At 38.1% G+C, this 23,834-nt stretch overlaps 2 protein-coding genes across 3 annotated transcripts; one reads left to right on the top strand and one right to left on the bottom strand.

Annotated features, from left to right (window-relative positions):
• Positions 1-9,135: 9,135 nt before the first annotated feature.
• sod2 (superoxide dismutase 2, mitochondrial) lies at positions 9,136-13,652 on the bottom strand. The gene is made up of 5 exons (XM_042512608.1): positions 13,547-13,652; positions 12,087-12,292; positions 11,816-11,932; positions 10,514-10,693; positions 9,136-9,807 (listed from the first exon to the last, which is right to left on the bottom strand). Exons 1-5 carry the CDS (start codon positions 13,579-13,581, stop codon positions 9,662-9,664), a joined length of 684 nt encoding a protein of 227 aa, XP_042368542.1. The 5' UTR covers positions 13,582-13,652; the 3' UTR covers positions 9,136-9,661.
• Positions 13,653-15,855: 2,203 nt separating this feature from the next.
• On the top strand, positions 15,856-23,256 carry LOC121940956 (WT1 associated protein). 2 transcript variants are annotated; one of them, XM_042483630.1, is made up of 8 exons: positions 15,856-16,067; positions 16,619-16,656; positions 16,769-16,824; positions 16,909-16,967; positions 17,115-17,242; positions 19,207-19,385; positions 21,779-21,933; positions 22,048-23,256. In XM_042483630.1, the coding sequence occupies exons 2-8, from the start codon at positions 16,627-16,629 to the stop codon at positions 22,704-22,706; spliced, it is 1,266 nt and encodes a 421-aa protein (XP_042339564.1). In that variant the 5' UTR covers positions 15,856-16,067; positions 16,619-16,626; the 3' UTR covers positions 22,707-23,256. The 2 variants fall into 2 exon arrangements, with proteins under 2 accessions (XP_042339564.1, XP_042339565.1); XM_042483631.1 differs by lacking the exon at positions 15,856-16,067 and adding an exon at positions 16,168-16,397.
• The last annotated feature ends 578 nt before the right edge of the window (positions 23,257-23,834 follow it).

Raw genomic sequence — 23,834 nt, 5'->3', positions numbered from 1 at the left:
CATCAAATACATTTATTTCAACATTTTTCTGACTTTTCTTTTTCAGAAAGATGGCAACATCAATCCAAATATATTTTGAGATTAAGATTAATAAGTGAGAAATACCCTTATTTTTCAGTCCACAGAAATCACGTTTATAAAAAATAAATATGATACATAATACAAATTAATACATACAATAAAAAAAATAAACAACCTGGGATGTACTCTGATTACTCAGCATTTCAGCATTCTCAGTCTGACTGTAACCACACTATTTAATGCTACAAAATTTGTTTTCTATTAAAGTGGACATGTTTACTTGGCTACCAGTCAGAACTTATTTACATTGAACAAGCAAATTTAATTCAAGAAAAAATACGTAATTGGTGATCCACAAAAAAAGATGTAAAATTATTAAAATAAAGATTAAAAATAAATTGCCTTAGGATCTACACTGAATGTAAAAAAAACCCTTTATATTTAATTTGTTCATACTATTAATACTATTTATGAATTAGAGATAGACTGATAATTCAACTGGGAGGATATGTTGACTGCTATTACATTATTGCAGATATAATGATACCGGCACATATGCTGATAGGTAATAAAGAGTTACCATACAGAGAGGCCGAAAACATTTTTTTAAGGTAGTTTAGACAATGTTTTTACTACATTTGCCAGAGCTTTAAAGCTCTATTTTTTTCACTTTCCAGTCACAGTGATCATAGTTTGCTTAACGCAAATGTAAAGATCCTTATCAAATATGCATCATATTTGCATTTAGCATTTATAAATTAAAAAATGTACTGTATGCCTGGTACTATACATTCTAATTTGATTTTTAAAACATTCAAATATTGATATTATTATTGGTATCCATGTCATAAGTCTCAGCCCAGGTTATATCTGAATACAGTATAAGTAGGGAAATAACTTATTCTTGGCTTATAGACTTCCACCTTGTCACCTCCTGCTGACATTGGCCAAGCATAGCAGCAGAGCAGAGATTTAAGAGTGACAAAAATAAACGTCCCCCCTTAAAAGAAAGTAACTGCATTGACATCTTAACTATATAATCTTAGGAAAAGACAGCTGGATATATATTGCAGCCAGCACAGGATGTTGTGTGAGTGCATCAGTGCAAATCAAGTGCTTTCCAAGAACTAGTGTGCAGGCTTCAGTCCATTTAAATAAAACTTGCTTACTTTTATAGGTACTCTTTGTGTGAATTAGGAGTCATGTTGCACATTGAAAGTACAAGCCCTCCTCACATGTTGGAGAGGTCCTTTGTGATATAAGATCTGATCACTGTAGCACTGACCTCCACTGAGTTATTAATTTCATTCGGTGTGTGAATTTAGACCAGCATTTGTAAGTTAAAAGTAATGTCTCACCTCTCCCACACATTCATGCTCACGTTCGATCAAGTCACTCTTTTGATCCAGAATCCTGTCTTGTCCTCACATTGTCAAATCTTTTACTCAATCACCCTTTAAAGGCCGTGTTACTGATTAGATAAGGTCTTTGGTTCTTTGATGTTGCAGCTTTATTTCATTCATGTTTCACTCTTTGTTGAACTGGTACCAAAAAGTTCATATACATCACATAATTTTTAAAGGTCAACATGTGTATCTAAGTAATATCTTTATGATTGGAGCCAAAACTATGTCAGGATTGAATTATACATTGTGTCACAGAAACAGATGTGCTGTAAACACACTGCGCACAGCCAGTAATAAGGTATATGAGAAAATAAACTCTTCTGTCTCTAAATACACTCTATTCTGTAGCTAACCAGGTCTGTTAATAAAGATGGACACTAGATTTTATCTTTCCAAACACGTCTCCCTTTGTGTATTGTCACACAGCTGGTGGGAGTAGCACATACCTCCCACTTAGTTTACATGTTAAAATTCCTTTAAAATAATGGGAAAAAGTTGCTGTTATAACATAATTTAATGAAGAATCACCTGTGTTCATGATTATGGTAATTAAGTATATAAAGGAATCTGTGTGCAACATTCGGAGCATACCTATGATCCAGAGTTTGAGCCGAGATTGTCTGCTCTCAATATGGAGGTGGCTGAGCCTGTGGCTAGCAGCTAATGGTGCTAACTGCTTGAAAAGTTACACTCACAGGAGGCTTATGTACACAGAGATCACGCTATAGAGCCGCTACAAAGTCCCGTCTTTACGCCGCCTTTGCATTTTTAGACAGAACCAATCGATGGTAGCATCATGCCGTTCCAATTGGAGATGCTAGACAGCATGCTGGCATCGCAGCAGCAAAAGAGGCATGACAGGTATTTAACCAACACAGTCTGCTTTTGCTGTAACATTTAACATATGTGTCAGAAGCACTCTCTAAACAAGAACAATTGTGTTAACATGACAAAAATAATCATTTACCTTTTTTGTTTTATGGCAGCTGAACTCGTCCTCAGCTCAGAGAATAGGGAGCTCCCGCACCTTATTGTTTTGCCAGTTAGCAGACATTTTTGACCATTTTTCTTCTTTGACTCAGCTGCTAAATGCCGATAGCTGCCTTTTGAATCTTTGGCAACGGCTCGCACTCATAACACGTCATCAAAACGTCACACCCGTCACTTTTACACAGACATCAATTGGCACTGTTACTACCTACTTCTAATGCCAGCTAAGACAACTCTGTCCCCTCACTCCGAGACTGTACCTTATATACAGAACGGCAAGGTGGCATTATGATGTGATATGCCCACCTTGAACAGGCAGTGTAAAATTGGCCATATTTATGCTCGGCTGGACCATCTACCACAACAAGAAACAGAGAAGCTCGGATAACAACACACACAGAGGTAGCTAGATTTCATTACTTGCTCAGGATGCCGTAACTCCACTACATTCAAATAGTTCTTTGTTGCTGTATTAGTGTTCTGAATGTCATACGCTGCACCTTTAATGCCTGTTTATATTTCAGAAATCAGCAGTAAATCCTCAGGGCACATGGTCATTAAGGGTAGTTTTGGGTAATTCCTGGCTTTCCTGAAAGAGAAACCACAGAAGCTGCCTCTCTTGCTACTGTTTCACCTTCTGCCACTTTTGTGGATACCTGGAAACAAAGGAGGAAGTATGTTTTTCTGTGTTTATGGACGTTTTTTGATGCAACAGGCCACCTGGAGAGACTGATATGATTTTAAGTATGGATGTCCTCGCCATCCCAGACAGGAGGTCCAGTCTGCTGCACTTGAATGCACCTTATTGCATTATAATACTCTTCTAGTCTTTGGGTATCCTCCAAATAGTCTTCAGCTCTTTTCAGTCTCTTCCCCCTTTGACATCCTGAGTGCCCAGCCAAAGAGGATCTGCTGTGTGCTGACTCTCAGCAAAGGATGAGCGAAGACGGCCAAATCCTGACAGAAAAACTTATTCGCTGTCTTGATTGAATCCAATGGGATTATTGAATCAAAATCCAACATGCTTAATTGCCAAGATGAATAATGCAGAAATGGAGACGGCAGCTTGAGAAATTATGGATGTGGAAAAAGAAAATACAGGCAAAGAAAGTAATCTCCACACAACTTAAAAACAAGGTGTCGGTGTTGTAAAGATTTTCACTTTAATGCTTCAAAGCTCCACACTGACAAGTTGATTTAAAATAATCTTGGAAACTGATTACCTTGAAAAATTAAAGTACATATGTATATAAACCTTAATTTATGTTAACTTTATATCTAAGTATTATGCTTATTTGAAATTTAGCTATATTAACTTAACTTTGTGAAGTTGTTGCAACCGAAAAATGACAAGTTAAATGACCTTGTTATCTTAAGTGTTAGCAACTTCAGTAAACCAAGTTGGTCTGACGTAACTCGATCATGACAAAGAAAATTTTGGCAATGATGAAGTTTGTAGATCTGCAAGTTCTGTTTTGATAACATGTTTAATAAAATACAAATATGACTGACTAGTTTGCAATCGGCAGAATAAAAACACAGTAAACTAGGTTTACTGAAGTTGCTAAAACTTAGAAAGACTGATTTAATTAAACATGGTAAATATTACTAAATTTTAAATAAATTTCACAATCAAGATTAATAGTTATATGTACTTACAGTTTTCAAGGCAATGGGTCTCCTACATTTTTTAAGTAAAATCAACTTGTCAGATTTTAGAGTGCAGTTTTACTGATTTCAGCCTGTAAAATGATCTCTAAACCAAAACAGAGGTGAGGCTTTACGAGTGCAAATATGTGCAGTTATTGTTGTTTTCATGGATACAAAGATCTTATGTCCACAGTTTTTGTCCTTGTATGAGCTACACTTGGCAGTGAGAAGAGCATTTCACTTTTTAAAAGAAAAGTCGATGATCTCCGTGTGGATTTGTCAAGCTTGGATCAATCCCACATAAACCTAAATGACCCCAGGCCTGCAGTGATTTATCACACTCTGCTGCCTGAACGATGTCCACAAGCCTTTAGACTCACTGGTGCAAGTGACTGTTACATAACTGGGAAGAATTAACCAGACACAGTCACACCCTCATGCTAAAACAATCTTTTCCTCTCTTTTCTTGAAAGAAAAGTTTTTCTCAGAGAGATTTTCAGGTGTAGAAATGTTAATGCTCAGATGAAAAGCTAAAAGAGGCAGAAGAGTCCAAGTCATAGAGAGCTGCTGAAATATACTGTATGCACCTACACTTTATTCAAGCTCTTGAGGATGCTTTTCTGTCTGCCTGGTCTCGTCAGCAGCCATGATGAATCAATCACTCTGTCAGGCTGAGGTATCAAAAGCTTCCCACAAAACTCTGCTGCCACGGACCCACCGAAACGTCTGGTTCCTGGCTCTCAGTGCCTGGTAGAGAGCTCCCTCTCCAAAGCACTCAGACTCGGGCTCAGACCCAAACGGGTGCCCCGAATTTAGCTCTGTCATCCTCCCTGCCAGGAACAACGGACGGCGAATGCTGGAAAGTTTTACCTCCTTAATGTTGACACTTCACTTTTTGTAATGGCTTTCCAGTCCAAATGGGACAATGACAGCTTGTGTAGAGCAAACAGCACAAGCAATTCACATCAGGGAACAATGTGGGACGGCTTTGCAAGGCGGGGGATAGTCTGGAGCCTAAAAATGTGATGACAAAGCTGCAAGGCAGAGACTGAAGACCTCCATTCAAGAAAGAGTCATATGACAAGTATGCAGAGCTTGGGTATCAGATTTGCTTGGAGGCTAATGACAGGTATTAATCTTTCTATGCAGGTGTGAACGCTGTCGAGCACATGGTTTCCTGCCTTTTTTTTTATCTGACGCACCGCACAGCCCTGTCAGATGAACTCAGTACCCTCATTGCCCTCACTGGATGAAAACTGGATTTTATTTCATATCATTTAAGCACAACTTTTAGCAACCTATTACAACTGTTACTTTATGCTTCTATGTACAACATAGGCTACATTATATATTTGTTTTAGCTAACTATTTAAACTCTGTGCTATGCTATCCATTGCTTTTAGCTTATTAGTTAAACTGCAAATAATTTAGTTGAAGTTAACTAATTAAACTGTATATTCATTACTTTTAGCTAACTAGGTCCAACTGTATCCGATATAGATGCCTATATCTATCTACCTATCTCTAGATCTATATATCTACATCTATATATACATACATATATATATATATAACACATACACACACTTTACGTTTTGCTGACTAGTTCAGTTGTTAAATTGTATATCCATTAGTTTTAGCTTACTAGTTCAATTGCAATTTTAACTAACTAAGTGAATTGCATTTATGCTATCCATTATTTTTTGTTTATCACTTTTTTCAGCTGACCAGTGCAACTGTTTATCCATTAGTTTTAGCTAACTATTTTGACTATCTGTTAACATTATTTTTTGTTCAACTGTATTGATAACTTTGTTAATTACTTCGACTGTAATGTTATATCCATTAGTTTTAGATAATGGGATTAACTGCTGTTTATGGATCACTTTAAACTATCTATTTGAACCATTTATCCATTACTTTTAACTAACTGTATATATTTCTCTAAAGTTTATATAGCCATTGGTGCTAACTGCAAAATATTTTTCAAATCATAATTGAAAGTAGTGAAGTGTTACAGGACACAATATGTGGTTTCTTTTCTTTATTTCAATGAAATCGTTTTGTTTTTTCTAATCAGTCAAGCTATTCTACAATAATGTTCTGCCTGGAAACTGCAGAGATACTGTAGCTCCTGGGGTTCAAGTATCCCATGCTGGCATCCATCCAACCCGGATACATCCATCTATCAGTACTTTTACACAAGTAAAAGCTAACAAGTCTGAAGAATCTGAATATAGTTTTTGAAGGTTTCCATCATCAACATTGTTATGCAAGAAGAAAAATAAATGCCTCTGTGTGTGGTGATGCTGACCACAATTTGAATCAGTAAAAAATACAGTATGTGATGGGCACGCACTTCCACCGCTTATACACCAACAATGAAAAAAAGGATGCGAAACAAAGCCACATGCGAGCCTCATTGCATGCTTGTGTGCACCCACTGAGAAAACCACACCAACAGTTGAGCTCGTGTTTCTTGGAGTTTGTGTGTGTGTGTGAGTTTGTGTGTGTGTGTGTGTGTGTGTGCGGAAAACTAAACAGAACAGCCTTCTTTGTTGAAATTGAAGGTTCTTTCTCACACTGATCAACGTGTATTTCTTTTGGATGATGGAGACTGACAATGGGATAAGCCAGAGTTGAATGCATTTCACTTTCGGATTTTTGCATGAAAATAGGATTTTAGTAAAGAAAAAGTAACAGGGAGAGGGGAGAAAGAAGAAAGACCTCAGAGAAGAGTTTTACTGAGTCCCAATATTTTCCTTTCTTCCCTTCCAGAGGTTAAAGAAACTTTATCCTGAGTCAGTTCCATCTTTTTTTACGAGTTGTGGAAGAGGGAAATCATTTTTGGCACACCCGAACTTTTACAGAGCAAAAGTAGGCAACATTTACACAAACCACCATCTTATAAATGGAGAGACTTCTGTTTTTTTTAAAGGCTGGCAATGTCTCTCAAATGAAACTAGTCAAGTTTGTCTGCTTGTATTTACAGTTCTGATAAATTTGGAGAAATTGTCTGTCGTCCTTTCCAAAAGTGGTCTGAAGTCAGCTGTCATTAGTCTGTCTGTCTATGCTCCCACACGCTCTCTGCTGCAGCTGCTTTCTGCCACATCAGTAGTTTTTTGATATGCAAGTCCCAAAAGGCCTGTAGGTCAGATTTAATAGTCAATATCCATGTAACAATAGAGTCAAAATATGCCAATATATAATAATTTGCAGATGATTTTGCAAAGTGTAAATCAAAACTGTTTAAACGACATGCTTTGTGTTTTATTGATTTGTTTAGTTACATAATTCAGTTATCTAATCCCAACCAAAATTATGTATAACTTAATAAAGGATGCTGATTCCAGTCTCACAACTGGTCAACATGTGCTTGAACTCACAGCATCCACTGAAAACCAGTTCACCTCTACATTATGACACCATCTCCAGGAAAAGGGAGAGATCTCTGGAATGTGAAATTCCCACTGGCAAACTGGTCAGTCTTAATCACTGACAGGAAGAGCAGAGACACTTGGATGACGGGAGATGAACCAGCTGGAAACTATTTGTCGAGTGAAAGTTAAGTCCTTGATATTTCTTTGAAGGAAACCTGCTTTTTGAACTTGAAACTCACGTGTGCTGCTACAGCCTTTTAAAATCGACTGTGGTTGTATGGACAAGGAGGTGATGATCTTTTGAAAGTCTGTCTGAGCCAGTGCCCTTAATGTACAACTCCAAAACGTTCATCATTTGAAATTCACTTGATAATAAAGTTTTTTTTGCAGAGAAAAGTGTGCATACAACCCAAAAGACTTTTCAGAACAGCACAGCAGAATACCTTTGGAAACACTGCCCTCTTTTGGTAAAACTGCAAAGAAGCACAGCAACAATCACAAAGTATACTGTCCACCAGGGTGACCACAGGTATTAGACACTTAAATTGAATGCTTTTTAAGATCTTTCAAGATGATTATTAACTTAATATGTATATGATCATTGGACAAATCATAGTACCTTTTTCAAGTACTGCTGGTAAGCATAAAGGTAAATATATGTGGTCCCGTACAGAGGAAGGTTTACAGGAATATGGTTATTAGCATAGGTAGGTTAATTTACATTTTGTCAATAGGTAAGTGCGGTATACCTTTATAGACCGGTAATTTTAAATCTTAATTCCTTACTACTCAGAAAATGTGGTGAAAACCACTTACGCTTGCTTCCAAAGACTGTTGTTTTTCCAAAGATTTTCATTGACAAAGTTTCCAAACTCTTTTGCAATTTGACTTAATTTAATGGCCATTCACAGCATATAACACGATCAGAATTGCACAGTAAACTTAAGTCCAAATGTTAATCATTACTGAAGCGCCTTGCTGCTACGCCAGAAAAAACACAACAACATAAACTGATCAGTTTTAGGTAATAACATGAGTTTGTTGCAAAATGTTTTCATGCTTTAATAAAGATACTGTCATGTTATTACATCACATAAAGTCATCACAAAATAACAACAAACTTTTCTTATTATAACAAGATATTATTTATTTTGTAACATTTTATGTTTAAACTTATAAGTGATAATATTATAACATAATCACAGTCTGTATGACATCATATTGTGAAAATATCTTACTAAAATGTGAAAAACATCATTATAACAAGAAACTTTTCATGTTATTACGTGATACTGAGCTGCTTTTTTTCTGGCTTGGCAGCACCACATTGCACACAACAAATTTCTATGACTTTTCCAAAACTTTCAAGAAGTTTTAACTAATTTTATGACTGTTGCAGACTTGGAAAATTAAGTTGTGAAATACTGTGACTTTCAGGTTTTCCATGACTGTGTGAAGCCTGTTTTTCTTTTATTTAGAAAATGAATGGTCTGTTTTTAACAGTTTTATTGGTATGCTGAAGCCTCTGAGCTGGTCAATGCTGTGACTACAGCAACCATGATTTCATCCTTTCTCTGTCGCCCCTCTCTAACTTAAATAACTCCCCAATAGCTTTAAAAAAGCATCTCGCTGGATTATCTATCCCAGCATGCAGAGACAGAAGAATGACGCAACAACCATCCAGCTTGTACAATTGAAATCCTATAATTTTATTATAATACATCAAAAACATGAACTGCAAATTGTCTGATTTAAGTGCTACTTGCTCTGGCAAACACAAAGCTCACTGAATATGTGTTCTGGTTATCCGACACCAACTTCACATGAATGCAAGCCAATATTTGGGTGTGATTAGCAACAGCCAGCCTTGTTGTGAAAGGTGGCCAATTTGTGCGCTTGATAAAAGTATGGAGGTCGGGATAAGACCTGAGGTAAAAAGCACTTGCAAATAATGATTTGCTTCAATGTGTGTGTGCAGGGTAATATGTTTGTCATTAAGACAATTTAATCTGTACTGAGTTAGGAAATATTTAAAGTTAATTTAATCAACTCTGATGCAACATTTGTAATTCAAACTGATGTTATTCTGAAAACAAAAACATCACCACTCAGATACTCCATGCAACTCTAAAGTGAACATTATTTGCAACTGCTGTTTGACTCAAGTCCAGGTCAGGACGAGAGGAGTTATCAGGGATATTTGAGGACTGAATTCTACTTTTTGGCAGTCTGGAGACGCTCGCTCACATTCTCCCAGTTGATGACACTCCAGATCGCCTTAACATAGTCCGGCCGCACATTTTTGTACTGAAGGTAGTAGGCGTGCTCCCATACATCAATACCAAGGAGGGGTATGAGACCTGAGGGTCAGAGAAGGAGACAATTACCCTAATGGTTCAATTTAAGCTCCCTCTACCGACACCTTTTATAGTATGTGCACTAATACTAACATTTTGTTTAAAATGGGTGCTGAAGGCAGATCTACTCTTTCTACCTGGTTGATAAATTTTCTTTTCGCTTTCTCCAGCACTGATCGCACTTAGTTGACTGATAATAGAGCAGTGCAAATAAGTTTAGAGAAAGCATTAGAAAGCTTCAGTCTAAAATGTTTGAGCCTCATTCGGACCTCGACTCAAGTGAGCGTTGTGCACCAAAATAGGCAATAAGTCCAAAAACTGCACACTCTATCATGTGTGCTCTAAAACTTTCACTATGCTAATGCTAAGCCGCTCCACCTGAGCAGCACTGCTCACGCACGGCAGTGTTTTTGTCGTCGATATGTGTTTTCCATATAAGACAGCGACTGTCTTTCATATGAGTGACATATCTAATCTTGCTGCCCAGGTTACATTTGAACCTCAGATTTTAGGCAAATAAACAGACAGTAGAGGAACGTAAAAACACTTCTCCACTGACAAACTTTGCACTGATACAAGTCAGTATCGTCAGGGTCAGACATTTTAGAGGGCATAAACATGACAACAACATTTTTGAGTTGAGGGGAACTTCAAATATAAAAACATATTGTAGAAAGAAGTCTCCATTTCAAAGCTGTTTTCAACTGACCTGTAGTTCCTTGCAGGGGATCCTGGTTAGCACAAGCAGCGATACGCAATCTTCCACTCTCCTTGTCGTAGCCCAGCCAGCCCCATCCCGAGCCCTGCACCGCCACCGTAGCCGCCGACATCTTCTCCTTCATCTTCTGGAAGGAGCCAAAGTCTCGCTTGATGGCCTCCATCAGCTCCCCTACAAGAAAAGACACAGACCCGATGCTACTTCAGGACAATACTGGACAATAAAGGGGAACACCACCAGAATTAAGAATTCCAGTACGTTATTTCCCTGACGTAGGAAAATTCAGTCAATATTTATGGATGTGAGCTATTATCTCTCAACACCAGAAACCACAGAAGTAAGTCTCAAACTTGTAACTTCCCTATTTTATGTTGTGCTGGACAAAGTCATGCGTGATTGTTTTATAGACTTCATACCTTTGACGTCACAAATTTGAGTTTTAGCACTCTAGTTTGTGGATTTGGGAGAGTTGTTCATGTTTACTTATATTTTTGGACTGTCTTCGACCATACGAATAACATGTATGAATTTTGAAAATGGGCACTGTTCTCCTTTAAAAGCTTAAATGCAAAATCAGAGAGCACTTAAGGTAAACTTAATTGTGTACATATTTCATATGTACACAATTAACTGAAGAGAGATGCCCTGTCAGTCACATACTGACTGGAATTCATTTCTCCTATTTACATAAACAAAAAAAGAAAAATTTATTTTTAAGCAAGCTGCATGACTTGATTTTTGCTAAACAATGTCTCCATATAATCTGTTGAGGTTGCATTTTTGACCACTAGAGGGCAGAATGACAAAAGAATATAATGCACAGCGCTGACATACCGCCAGCTTTACAGGTTGTTGAGACACTGGCGTCATATTTCTGCCCACCTGATGAATATATGATCAATATTCGTTTCATACTGAACTTGTGTTGTAGTTCAGTTGGTGCTTCGCAAGCCACTCATCGACTTTACTCTCTGCTGTTTTGTGTTGGGATGGTAATATATATTTTCAGCCTGTCCAAGCTTGTACACTGGGAGTGGCTATTTTATACTGGCAGTTGTTGAGACTAAAAAATAGATATATATAATATATATAATATATTATATATATATATATATATATATATATATATATATATAAATATAACCCTTAAACAAGGATGTGCAGAGTTGGCTGTTCACTCAAGATCAGTGCTACTAGCAAGCAGACATGTGTCCCTTAATGCAGGTTTAAGTTAACTACAAAACAAAGCAGTCTAGGAAAATTAGGAGAGTACTGGATGAGTTTCTGCCTCACCCTGTGGCTCGCCTCCACCATTTGGAGAAAGGTTTGTCCAGAAGATAGTGTGGTTAATGTGGCCTCCTCCATTAAACTTCAGAGCAGGCTGGAGGGCAACCTGTGCCGTCACATCTCCTAAAATACAAGCAGGTGAATATAAAGAAAAGTTAAGAATAAATTTATGGATGTAAGGAAACATACAAATGATTTCCTGACATAAAATTTTACCCTGAAAGACAAAACTTAGATCAGAACTTGATACATTTCTTTCTTTCATGTGAGATTGTACCCTTTGCTAGTGCCTCCTTATATTTTTCCTCTGTGACGTTGAGGTTGTTCACATATGTGGCATGGTGCTTGCTGTGGTGCAGCTGCATTATCTCTGCGTTGATGTGGGGCTCCAGGGCGCCATAGTCGTAGGTCAGGTCAGGGAGCGTGTGCTTCTGCCTCGATGCAGCTACCTGGTTTATAGTTTGGCTGAGGCTGGCTGCACACCTGGAATAAAGCAGAGGTAAAACTTTCCAGCCATGCAATTGGTGATAAAATTCAGCTTTAAGTCAAGTTTAGAGTAGCCAATTCACATCTGTGTACAGGCTATGACTACTAGTTTTACCCCCAGAGGTCTTCAATAGTCAGACTTAATGGCCAGGATATCAGTGACTACTTACTTTGCTTTTTTACACATTATTTAAGTTTATTTTTATTTTTATATTTATATTTTTATTACCTTTATTAATGTTCTTTCTGTGATTATTTAATTTTATTATTTTTCCTTATTTAGCTATTCTTACTGTAAATTTGTACTGCAAGGGATGATGGGATAGGGTGGAATTGAGAAAGGTTTAGGAGTTAATCTTTTTTTTTAAGAAAATGACTGATCTCTATTTGCTCTATGTACCACCTTGTTGTATCAATACAAAATCAAAATATAGGGTGGCTAGGTCAAAGGGTGGCTAGGTCAAGTCAGTTTTAGTTATTGAGCAAATCTAAAAATAAAAACCACAACAGTGATTCACAAAGAGATTAAAGAAAACAAAGGCGCGATCAAATAAAAACAGTCATCAATAAGAGCATGCTATTACAAAAAGCATACAATATCTTTCAATGACAAAGTCATAACACCAAATAAAGCATTGCATAATTACATAAACTTCAAATTTAAAATATACGGGGGGTGTTGTTTTTTTAAAGTAGTCAACATGAAAGGGAAACTTGGCATATGGCTGAGAATTTTTTTTCTAAATATATAGAGACACTGACCTAACAGTGGTGCGTGTGTGTTTAAATTGCACAATATTAGTCCAAGATAGCCTGGCACAAGTTAGAAGTTTGATAAGCTTTGAGCAGCTGGCTTATAGTGACCCACATTTCTAGTATTGGTTGTCTAAATACAATGAATTAGGTGTTTCGATATTAGCTGGGTGTACTAGAGGCTAGTTTAGGTTAGTTAGGTAAGAACAAGTGTGACCGGATATAATAACAATAAGTTAAAAATTCAGTTGATAGTAAGGCAAATCACAAATAAGTGCTGTACTTTGCGACAATTTAACAAAATTATTTATTTGGTGCGCCACAAGCTAATCTGTACTGCTAAACTAAGTTAGCTCACGTTAGCTAACTGTTAGCTCAAAACAAACAACTGCCTCGCGTTCATGAGCAACACGCCACTGGTTAGGTTGGCTGTCCTACTTCTCCTGTGCTCTTCTAACAGCATAATACCACTAAACGTTATGTTGATATCAGTTTTACCTGCGTATTTGGCCAGCTCTGCACAGCATGTTCATATTAATGCTAGCGTGGAAGACAGTACAGAGTAAACCTCACGCTGCTATCTGCCCTTGAAATGTGCAATTTCAACTTGACAGAGCAGCCGACCGTACCATTATCATCTCGCGGGGGTGTTCACGACAGGGGGCAGGCATTAAAGATAAACCTCAACCGCAAAATGTGTGTTTAATAAAAGCCTTTCCTCTTTCCAAGGATCTTGACCGGTTATATATAAAGACATATCTAATTAAAGTGGTATATATCGAAACATATTGCAACATAACACATTATCTTTTTTATCCCTCCCTCTTCTATTACATTTTTTTCAACTCACCCTAAAAGTGCATGTGAGTGCAGCTGAAGTGATGTTACAAAATATGTTGTAGAAATAATCTGCTACATGTAAATATATTATATTGTATTTCCGTTTAGAAATACGATGTGATACCATCCCAAATATTCCTCAAGAAAATAGCATAAACTGATAATAATTAGAAATAATTTGTACCAGTTGGCTGCAGCATTTATCATAATTATGAAAACTAACAGAAAGTAAAGAATCACGTGAACGCCTCTTCTTCCACATTGGACGCAATGCCAGAGATCGTCTACTTAAGGTAAACGAGTCACTCAGAAACAAATAAGGCTTATTTTCCTTTCTTAAAAACAATTAAAACGAGAAAAAGAGATACAGAACAAGTCAGGTAACCGATGTACAAAGACATATATACATGAGAATGTTTTTAGCAACAATGGTTGAACTGATGCTACAACATAATCAGAACACAAAAAGAACAAAAAAGGTGTTGTTGTATTGAAAATTAAGAGAGAAATGGGGTTTTCTAAACCAAAAGGCTACTCAAATGTTTCTCAATGGCTTTGCTGACCCGCGTGTAGAGGGCATTCCTACATAGCTAAAAGATATAAAGTAACAGAATGAATATTTTATTCAACATATATACATTTTATTGATTTTTTAAAATATGCAACCCCTTTGTAATCACCAACATTTTGATCAGGCCTAACTGCAGTGGCCAAAAAAGTGGCCAAAAAAGTATCCAGATCCTTTATTTAAGTAAAAGTACCAGTACCACCCTGTGAAAATACTCTGTTACAAGTAAAAGCCCTGCACTGAAAATGGTACTTAAATAAAGGTAAATATAATGAGGAATATGTAATTAAAGTATGAAAATTTGAAGCACCCAATTCAGAAAAATCTTCCTAAAAAATTAAAATTGTGAAAAAAGAAAGAAAAAAACACACCCCAATCCTCAAATTATACCCCCCCCCCCAATAAATTATACAAAAAAAAAACAAAACCCCCCCAACTTTTTAAAAAATGTCTAAAAATGAAAAACAAAACATTCAAAATATCAAAATTATAAAAAGTAGAGAAAAACATCACAAACTTAAAGAAAGGAAGAAGGAAAACATACAAAAAATAAACATATAAATTAGAAACAAAATTGAAAGTACCCCCCAACTCTATTTTTTTTAATGGAAAAGAAAATGTTTATCAAAATAGTTGTTATTAATTTTCTGCAAATCATCTGATTGAATTATAAATAACATATTATTAAACCCTCCTTATTTTTTTTTGAAAAAAAAAACATAATTTATAGAAGCAACTGAAGTTGTCAGGTAAATGTAATGAAGTTAAAAATAAGATAAGATAAGATAATCCTTTATTAGTCCCACAGTGGGGAAATTTCCAACATTGCAGCAGCAAAGGGATAGCAAAATAGCAAGATAACTGTGCAAAATAAACTATATTAATAAATAAGTACAAAAACGTGCAGGATGAAGATGAAGGAAATAAGCACAGAGGATAACATAAACAAACAATATATACAGTATTTACAACGCGGAGAAACTCAACAGTTAAATAAAGAATGTTCACAGTTGCATGGGTGAAAGTGAAAAATACATTTCCTTCTGAAATATAGTAGAGTAAAAGTATAAAATAGCATGAAAATAAAACACTCAAGTAAAGTACAAGTGCCTCAAATTCATACTTAAGCACTTAAGTAGTACATAATTACATCCCACTTGTGCCTTGCTGTAATTTAATTACATATATTTTTTTACAGTAACTTACAATTACATTTATTTTTGAATTAAATTACTATAAACTAGTTACTCCCGAACACGCTTTATTATTACCTCACAGTTGAGCTAAAATTACTACTGGAGTAGGAGCATTTTTCCCAGTATGTAATGTTCGCGTCAGCCACGTTTTAGATTCCGGAAATGTTGTCGGAGTGAGAGGTCTGTCTCTTTGTCTCCTCTCTGGCCGTGCAGCTCTGCAGCAGTGCAGCAGCTCCGCCAGAGCCATTCTGTCCTGCCGTCAGTGACGAAGATGATGGTGATTACGCCGAAGCGAGCCAACTACACTTAAATCCACGACTCATTTTTTTTTTTTTCTGCATAGTTTCAATTTAGCGTCTTGTAAAGAATCCGCGAAGCCGGGAAGGATTCAGAAACATCGAGAGAAACGGGTCTGGTAAGTGTACGGATGACTGAAGGCCCGAAATCTGCAGCCAAGAGCCCGCTAGTTTCAGGAAAAGGAGCGCAAGGGAGGGAGTCATTTCCTTCACCGCCATTTTGTGATAACAAGGAGCCGAAACCGAAGCCAAGAATTGCATGCTGCCAGGCTGAACATAAAGAAAATACCGTATCTTCACTCGCTATTTTCACGACTTATATTTATTTCGCTAGCGGATGCTAAATATTATTAGCAGCCGGGAGTTAACCTTGGCTAGCCTCTTTCTGTTCGTTGCTTTCCATCGTTGCCACACCAGCTAACAGTAGGCTCCACAGCTCGTATCGACCGGTAATGTTAACTTTTATTTCCTCGGCTATGTGGTTTTATCTTCACCGCCACTTACCACTAGCTTTATTTATTAGCCGCTAACGTTTGTAAGCTAATGAGCATACATGTCATATTTCACTGCGCGTGGACAGCCATCAGCTAAACATGATGCCGCCGCTTTAAAACACGACACCGAGCTGTGAATAACATTTTTCTTTTTTTTCTTTTTTGTTTACTCCTAGAGTTCACAATGACCAACGAGGAGCCTCTGCCCAAGAAGGTGAGTCATTTTCAGTTTATTTTACCATATCTCACGAGCCCCTTCGTATCTAAATATGAGCTTTATTAATTAATGAGTTTTTCTAACCACTTATTGATTTTCTTCTCTACAGGTTCGCCTCAGTGAATCTGACATGAAGACCCTCACCAGAGAGGAGCTGTGTGCAAGGTAGATAACAGCTCTGCAATATGAGATTGATGTGGTATTTAGGTTGAGTTGTTAATGTTTATACACATGTTCTGCTCCTCTCAGGTGGAAACAGCATGAAGCATATGTCCAGGTCCTGGAGGCCAAATATACAGAGCTATGTTGTAAGTACATCTGCTGTTACTATAATTGAATCCAATGCAACATGTGTTGTCACAGCATTAATAATTGCTGCATTTTGCACATTGTATTTGGTTGCTTGTGAAAGTCTCCTGATGCATTTTCTTTTCATCTTCTCTTCTCTGTCTCAGCCAATGACGTGCCGGGGCTGAAGGAGTCGGAGGAAAAGCTCAAGCAGCAGCAGCAGGAGTCTGCACGCAGGGAGAACATCTTGGTCATGCGACTTGCCACCAAGGAGCAGGAAATGCAAGAGTGCACAGTATGTATCTATTCATTCACTTTTCTTAATGCTTTTGATTTCCTGGGGAACTTGCTTTTCATTTGTCTCAAAGGAGAGTATTATTGCACTTCTTAAACTGATGTTGACTGCCTCTGACAGCCTCTGATGCTCTACACAGGGTCCGTCAAAGGAATACATTCATCAAAAATACGGCCTTATTTGGTATTAAAATGAATCAAATCAATCTTTAAAAAAATTTAAAAACTAAAATGGATGATCAAATATGATTTGGGTTTTTTTTCTCTGGTGCATTGTAAAATCTCAAAATAACTTAAATATCTACTTTTTAAAAATAATTTATCAAATGCCCTACAACACTCCACACCAACAACTGCATCTGATTTAATGACAATTTAACAAGAGTTTTTCAAGGGAAACCAAATGGATACTGTTATAATATGTTCATTGTTTTCCACATGTTCCACCTCAAAATTGTCTCCAATCAAAGTAATTGATATCAGTCATGTTTTTCCTCAAATTTTGGTTTTTATAAAATTGATAAAAAATTTAATTCTGAGTGGCATTTAAAACATTTTAAAAAGTAGACGTTGCCTTTAGACGTAGGAACCCTGTTTACAGATGTTCCCTATGACTGTAATTTATCACGATATCTGGCTATTCTGTGGCTGCAGCTAACTCTTGCTTTCATTAATGATTAATTATTGGACTTTTTGAAGGAAATTGATCATGAGTTTAACATCAGATGTTCACCACAAGTTGCCATGGCGTAAAACTCTTCATTACTCAAAATAGTAGCAAAAAACCCAGCAAAGTGCACTGTATTTAATGTCATGAGATACAAAATGTAAGAAGGATTTTGCAAAGTTTTAATCTGCAGATGTTTTGCATTTTTTGTGTAGAAAAACTTAATCATTTCTTAATCCTGAAATTTCCTGTTTTTCTTTCAATAATCTATCAGTTGACATCATTTCCGCACCACGCTGCACCTTGTATTCATTAATTATCATGGCATGTAGGTCAAAGGTAAAGTGTGTCAAAGAGGGCATTTGTTAGCTCTTATCAGATTGACAGCTCAGTGGATCACCCAGTGGCTTTACAGCCACGCTTGCTATTCTTACAGTGCAGCTGAAGTAAACAACACACACTGGTAGAGGTTAGACGGGGTTCAAACTTTTCAACCTTCCTTTTAAACACTGATCTCTAAAAGATACATAATTCAACTGAAATGGCTAAAATGTTAGCTTTGACTCCTATTAGTTGCACCCTTCGCCTCTCATGCAAATATATAAACAAATAAGCTCTGTGGACATTTTGTCACAGGTGAGCAGGTGAGTTTTTGTTTGTTTGGAAAGGGTCCGGTCTTCCTCAAATGAAAAGTATTTGCTGGATGTGATCAGGAAAGAAACTTGTATCTTACAATAGCTGTTGATGAGCGTGGCTTTTGATGTAATGTAAGATAAAGCCGTAAAGCTGTATCAATTCATCCAAGCAAGCATTTTGCAGTTATCTAAATCGAGGCTAGAGGCTCTTCAGCAGTGATGGATCATACCATTTGAAAAGACAACATGCAGAAAATGAGAAAGTTCTTATCTTTAAGTCATATTATGCATGAAGCAGGCATCCAAGAGACTCAGCGCATTAAACTAAAAGGCAAATATAGCACAATAAAACGAGCGTGATTCTGGAGTTGTCTTTCACTTTTACTAGTGAGCCTGTTTACAGATGGTAATCGACAATCTCACATATTATACCTGTTAGTGGCCCAGTTTATTCAGCTGAGGCTCGGGATTGAAAGTCATCTGATTAATATTGAAAGACATTTGAATTGTTGAGACAGAATATTTTAGTAGAAATTGCTTATGTGGCCCCATAAACGGGAGCTGAAGCTGAAGGACTGGTACTTGTAACAATCAGAACTTCTTCATTAGTTGTGATATATTACACTTTACCTGTCAGTAACGCCTGTTTGTTTTATCCTGCAGACCCAGATCCAGTATCTCAAGCAAGTCCAGCAGCCGAGTGTGGCCCAACTGCGGTCATCCATGGTGGACCCGGCCATCAACTTGTTTTTCCTCAAAATGAAGGCTGAACTAGAACAGACTAAAGACAAACTGGAGCAGGCCCAAAATGAACTGAGTGCCTGGAAATTTACACCTGATAGGTAAAGACAATCAAAATAACCCCCCTCCCAAAAAAACAGTCAAGACTTCCTCATGCCCCCCACCCTCACTCTCACTGCAGGCATGCAGGAACAATGGTGGGGGGGAAGGCTGACAAATGCTGTACTCACCACGAGACTCAGACTTTACAGAAAGCCAGTCACTGCAAACTGTTTTTGTACTCTTGCACTGTGCCAGCTACATATCACATAACCTAAAGTGAAAAAAAGACAGTATGGTCAGGTGACACTTGTGTTTCAGCTCCCTCCCCTCACCGTCCAAGGGCCTGAAGGAGTCCGGACTGTTCCTGAAGAGGTGGTCACTCACTCCCCGACACGGATATGCCCTCCCCGCCCCCTCAGCTACAAACCAGACAGCTCACATTTTAAATAGGGGGGTTATGGTGGAGGTTGAGTCAGGCAGGGAGCATCCCGAGCCTAAAACAATTGAACATTTTACAGACAATTCCCGTATTTGGTTTGTAAAGACATTTAACTGGATTTACACCACACACATACGCGCTAGTCTGCCTGAGAAACGTAAAGACTTTTTGGACAGTCTAGATACATTGCAGTAACATGAGGACAGTTTAAAGTAAGACTGTGGGGGGAGGAGCCACTAGAAATGATGTTAAGACTGTGAGCGGAGCCAGAGCCTCGGTCCACAGAGGACTAATGGTTCAGGGATGAGGGTCCAGTCGCCCGTGTCTTTGAACATGGGCCCACTCACGGTAGAGTGTATTTACATGTTTTATTTTGTGACTTGTTTCTTTTTTATTGGCATTTCATTTGATCTTGTTTCTCTGAAACAAACACTTACTGCAGTGTGTGTGTGTGTGTGTGTGTGTGTGTGTGTGTGTGTGTGTGTGTGCGTGCGTGCGTGCGTGCGTGCGTGTGTGTGTGTGAGAGAGAATGTGAATGCATGATTGGCTTTGTTTACACTTGTATAAATATTTGCACTTTGATGAATTAAGCCGAGCTTAATTCCTCAGATACGAACGAAACACACTGCTGTAGGTGCACAGAGTCCTGTTTTCAAGTTGTGGATGCAAATGTCTTTAACAAGTCATGTTATGAGTTGATGAGAATGTATTTATTGTATTTCTGTGTATTTTTGTCATTGACCTCCTAATCTCTCCCTCAGCTGTTGACGCTAACTTAGACGTTATTTCTCACCTGTGTGGCGCAGATCTGTAGCCACGGTTTTCAGAATCAAACACGTGGAATCTGTTCTGGTTTTTTTTCTGTCTCAAAACTAATTTACACCCAGGTCTCTCAAACTTAAGTGAGAGCTGGCGTTTTATACGTCGTCATTTAAGAGCTAAAAGTAGACGTCTTCCCAGTCCTCTGGAGAAATTAATGGTTATGATTACTATGAACTGAGAAGAAATTTAGTAAATGCAATGATATTCAGTGCATTTATAACAAACATTGTTTGCCATCAGTTTCTGAGCTGTTACCACTTAAATGACTGTATTTTAGGGTACAGTTACTGAGCCAATAATGTTAATATTGCTTTTCCTCTGGCCAGATGACTTCCACAGGCATAGACTAAACAGATGGCACTTAGTTATGCTTTTTAATTTTGTATATGCCATGTCATTTTATTGCAAATTTGGCTTCTTGATTAGAGTTTTTTTAAAGCACAGCTACAAAAACTGCTAATGCAAAAGTAAAATGTGTGCAGGACTTTTGGAGGATGCCTTAATCTGTTGTGAAGTTGAGAAAGCAGCGCCTTAAGGTGTTAGAATTTTGTGTTGAAACACTTCTTGCTCTTGTGTGTTTTAAGTGATGACTAAACAAAACCAGTGCCTGGTTCTGCCCTCAATATTTCCTTTTGTTGCAACTCACAGTCAGGGGTTGTTATTTAAATTGCAGGGGGTTTTGTAGCTTGTCATTCTGATGTTACTCTGTTACATTTTTTATTCTGCTTCTTCCTCACACTCAGTGATGTAGCATTTAAATTTGGTAGTGACAGAATTGCTTCTGTTTCTAAGAGCTCATTTTTCTTCAATATGCAAAATGGTGAATTAAGTGTAAGAATGGATGCGCTGGTTCCATAGAAATGTGGTCAAGGTAGTTTGTTTTGGGTTTCAGCCACAGTGAGGGCCTTATATTTAAAACATACTCAGAATTAAGCTTTTTAGCTTGAGAAAAAAATGTTTACTTTGTGGAACTTAAACAGGAAAATACTTTCCAGTATTTGTACAGAACAGGCTTGTGCCAGTTTTATGTTGCATTGGAATCTAATGCCGACAATGAAAATCCTGTTGTGATTAGAGTCATTTAGGGAGGGTCAGGGTGGAGAGTTGTGGATCAGACAGTTGGGACAGATCTTTGCCTGTGGTGTTTGTCTCCTGGTTCACTTCGTGATGTGAGACTTGTCTCCCTTGCAGCCAAACGGGGAAGAAACTGATGGCCAAGTGTCGAATGCTGATTCAAGAAAACCAGGAGCTGGGAAGGCAGATGTCCCAGGGACGCATCGCCCAGCTGGAGGCAGAGTTGGCCCTTCAGAAGAAGTACAGCGAGGAGCTCAAGACCAGCCAAGACGGTAAGAACATTATATCTCAGCTGACTACGTTCACTTAGTGCGACTGTTTTTAACGAGCTACCGTCGATTTGATTTATGATTTTGTCCCTTGCTCCTGATCTCTGTCTCCTCCAGAGCTGAACGACTTTATCATCCAGCTGGACGAGGAGGTGGAGGGGATGCAGAGCACCATCCTCGTCCTGCAGCAGCAGCTGAAGGAGTCCCGTCAGCAGCTGTCTCAGAATCAGGGGGCACTGGCTGGAGCAGGACCCAGCAGGACTTCACCCGCTGCTTCCTGCTCGTCCGCTGAACCGTCCACCCAGCCCGAGCAGGCCAACGCCCCCTCCGAACCACTGGGCAAGGACTACGGAAGGGTCTCCAATGGACCAAGCAACGGCAACTCATCCCAGAGGAGCGAGACCACCACGCCCAGCCTGTACCGCGAGGTCAGCAGCACCGAGGAAGACTTTCCCATGTCCCCCATGGTTTCCAGCCCCGGTGAAGCAGAGACCAAACTATCCAACCACTCTGAGGAGGCGTCAGGGAGTCAGACTGCTGCTGGGAGAGTCGGAGGAGCCGTGGGTTTCGGGAGCCAGCTGAGCGCGGGGTACGAGAGCGTGGACTCTCCAACAGGCAGCGAGACATCATTGACTCAGCATTCGAATGACACGGACTCCACCACCGACCCCCATGAGGACAAGGCTGCCCTGGTGACCAAGGGCACCAGGACTGCAGGGTCACGGCATGCTCAGAACGGCCTGGACTCCAGCACGGGCGACAGTGCGGTTTTGTAATGTACTTTGACATGTACTGTCTTTTTTTTTTTTTTTTTTTTTTATACAATTCAAACAAGGCAACAAATGCGTAGTCTGTAACACAGCGCTGCTGTCCGAGACGTTTTGTTTTCACCCCCCTCCCCTCGCCTATCGTGATGCCTCTGTCACATTTGTGTTGCTAAACAGGGATATAACAGGTATTGGTTAATGTTAGATTTGAATTGAGTGGATGTATGATTTAAAACTAGAGCGTTTCATTCTGCTGTTTCTTTGAGCATGTCGATGCTGTTCTCGTTTGAGCTCTTGACACTGAAATCAGGCATCTGGTGTTGTAACTCATCGTCAAAAGTCAGTAAAATCACTGAATTACACTAGCTTCGCAATATTCAAGGTCATTTTTAGATGTTGGCCTGTATTTTTTTTAATGCAATTTTAATTTTTCATTGACAAAAAATTCTGTTCAAAAGACTCTGTTGAATTGTGAGTAGTTTATATGCGATGTTCATATTATTCTGACTTCAGTCCTTTTCATGTACTGACCAAATACCAATAAAGACTTTTAATACTACACAGTGAAACCCATTATTACTACCCATTAGTACATAAATATGGAAACTCATTGCTTATATAACATTGGCTCAGCTTTAGCATAAATATTTAAATTTCCTCACCATATAAATCTATCCCACTGAGTCTAAAAGGCTGCTCCTTGAGTGACTTAACAAAATAAAAGTATTAAACGTTTGCCTTATTTCAAGGTAAACTATAATGAGAGGATGAACATTTATACAACTACAGGGGTTTTGCTTGTGTTGTGACTTAGTCTTTTTATGGTTTTATATTAATGTGAGATTAGTGTAATTAAAGTCAGTGGCTCTTAAGGGGCCGCTTCTTCATCATTGAGTTAACTGATGACCCCTGACTAAGTGATATTTAATGGATATTGCATATCATATTCAATGCATAACAATTACAGTACAGAGCAATAGATAAAATGTACAATTAAACACAAACAGTGAATACAATAACTGCATGAGGTTTGTGTAAAAATAAGGATTTGGATAAATTTTGAGCAGATTATTTCCTTTGAATATTGCATCACAGATTTTTATTTTCTTTTTTTTTTTTTTTTTTAGAAATTTTGCT

The sequence above is a fragment of the Plectropomus leopardus genome, chromosome 3, assembly GCF_008729295.1.
Source record: "Plectropomus leopardus isolate mb chromosome 3, YSFRI_Pleo_2.0, whole genome shotgun sequence".
NCBI classification, from domain to species: Eukaryota; Metazoa; Chordata; class Actinopteri; order Perciformes; family Serranidae; genus Plectropomus; species Plectropomus leopardus.
This window is presented reverse-complemented; position numbering and strand designations above follow the sequence as displayed.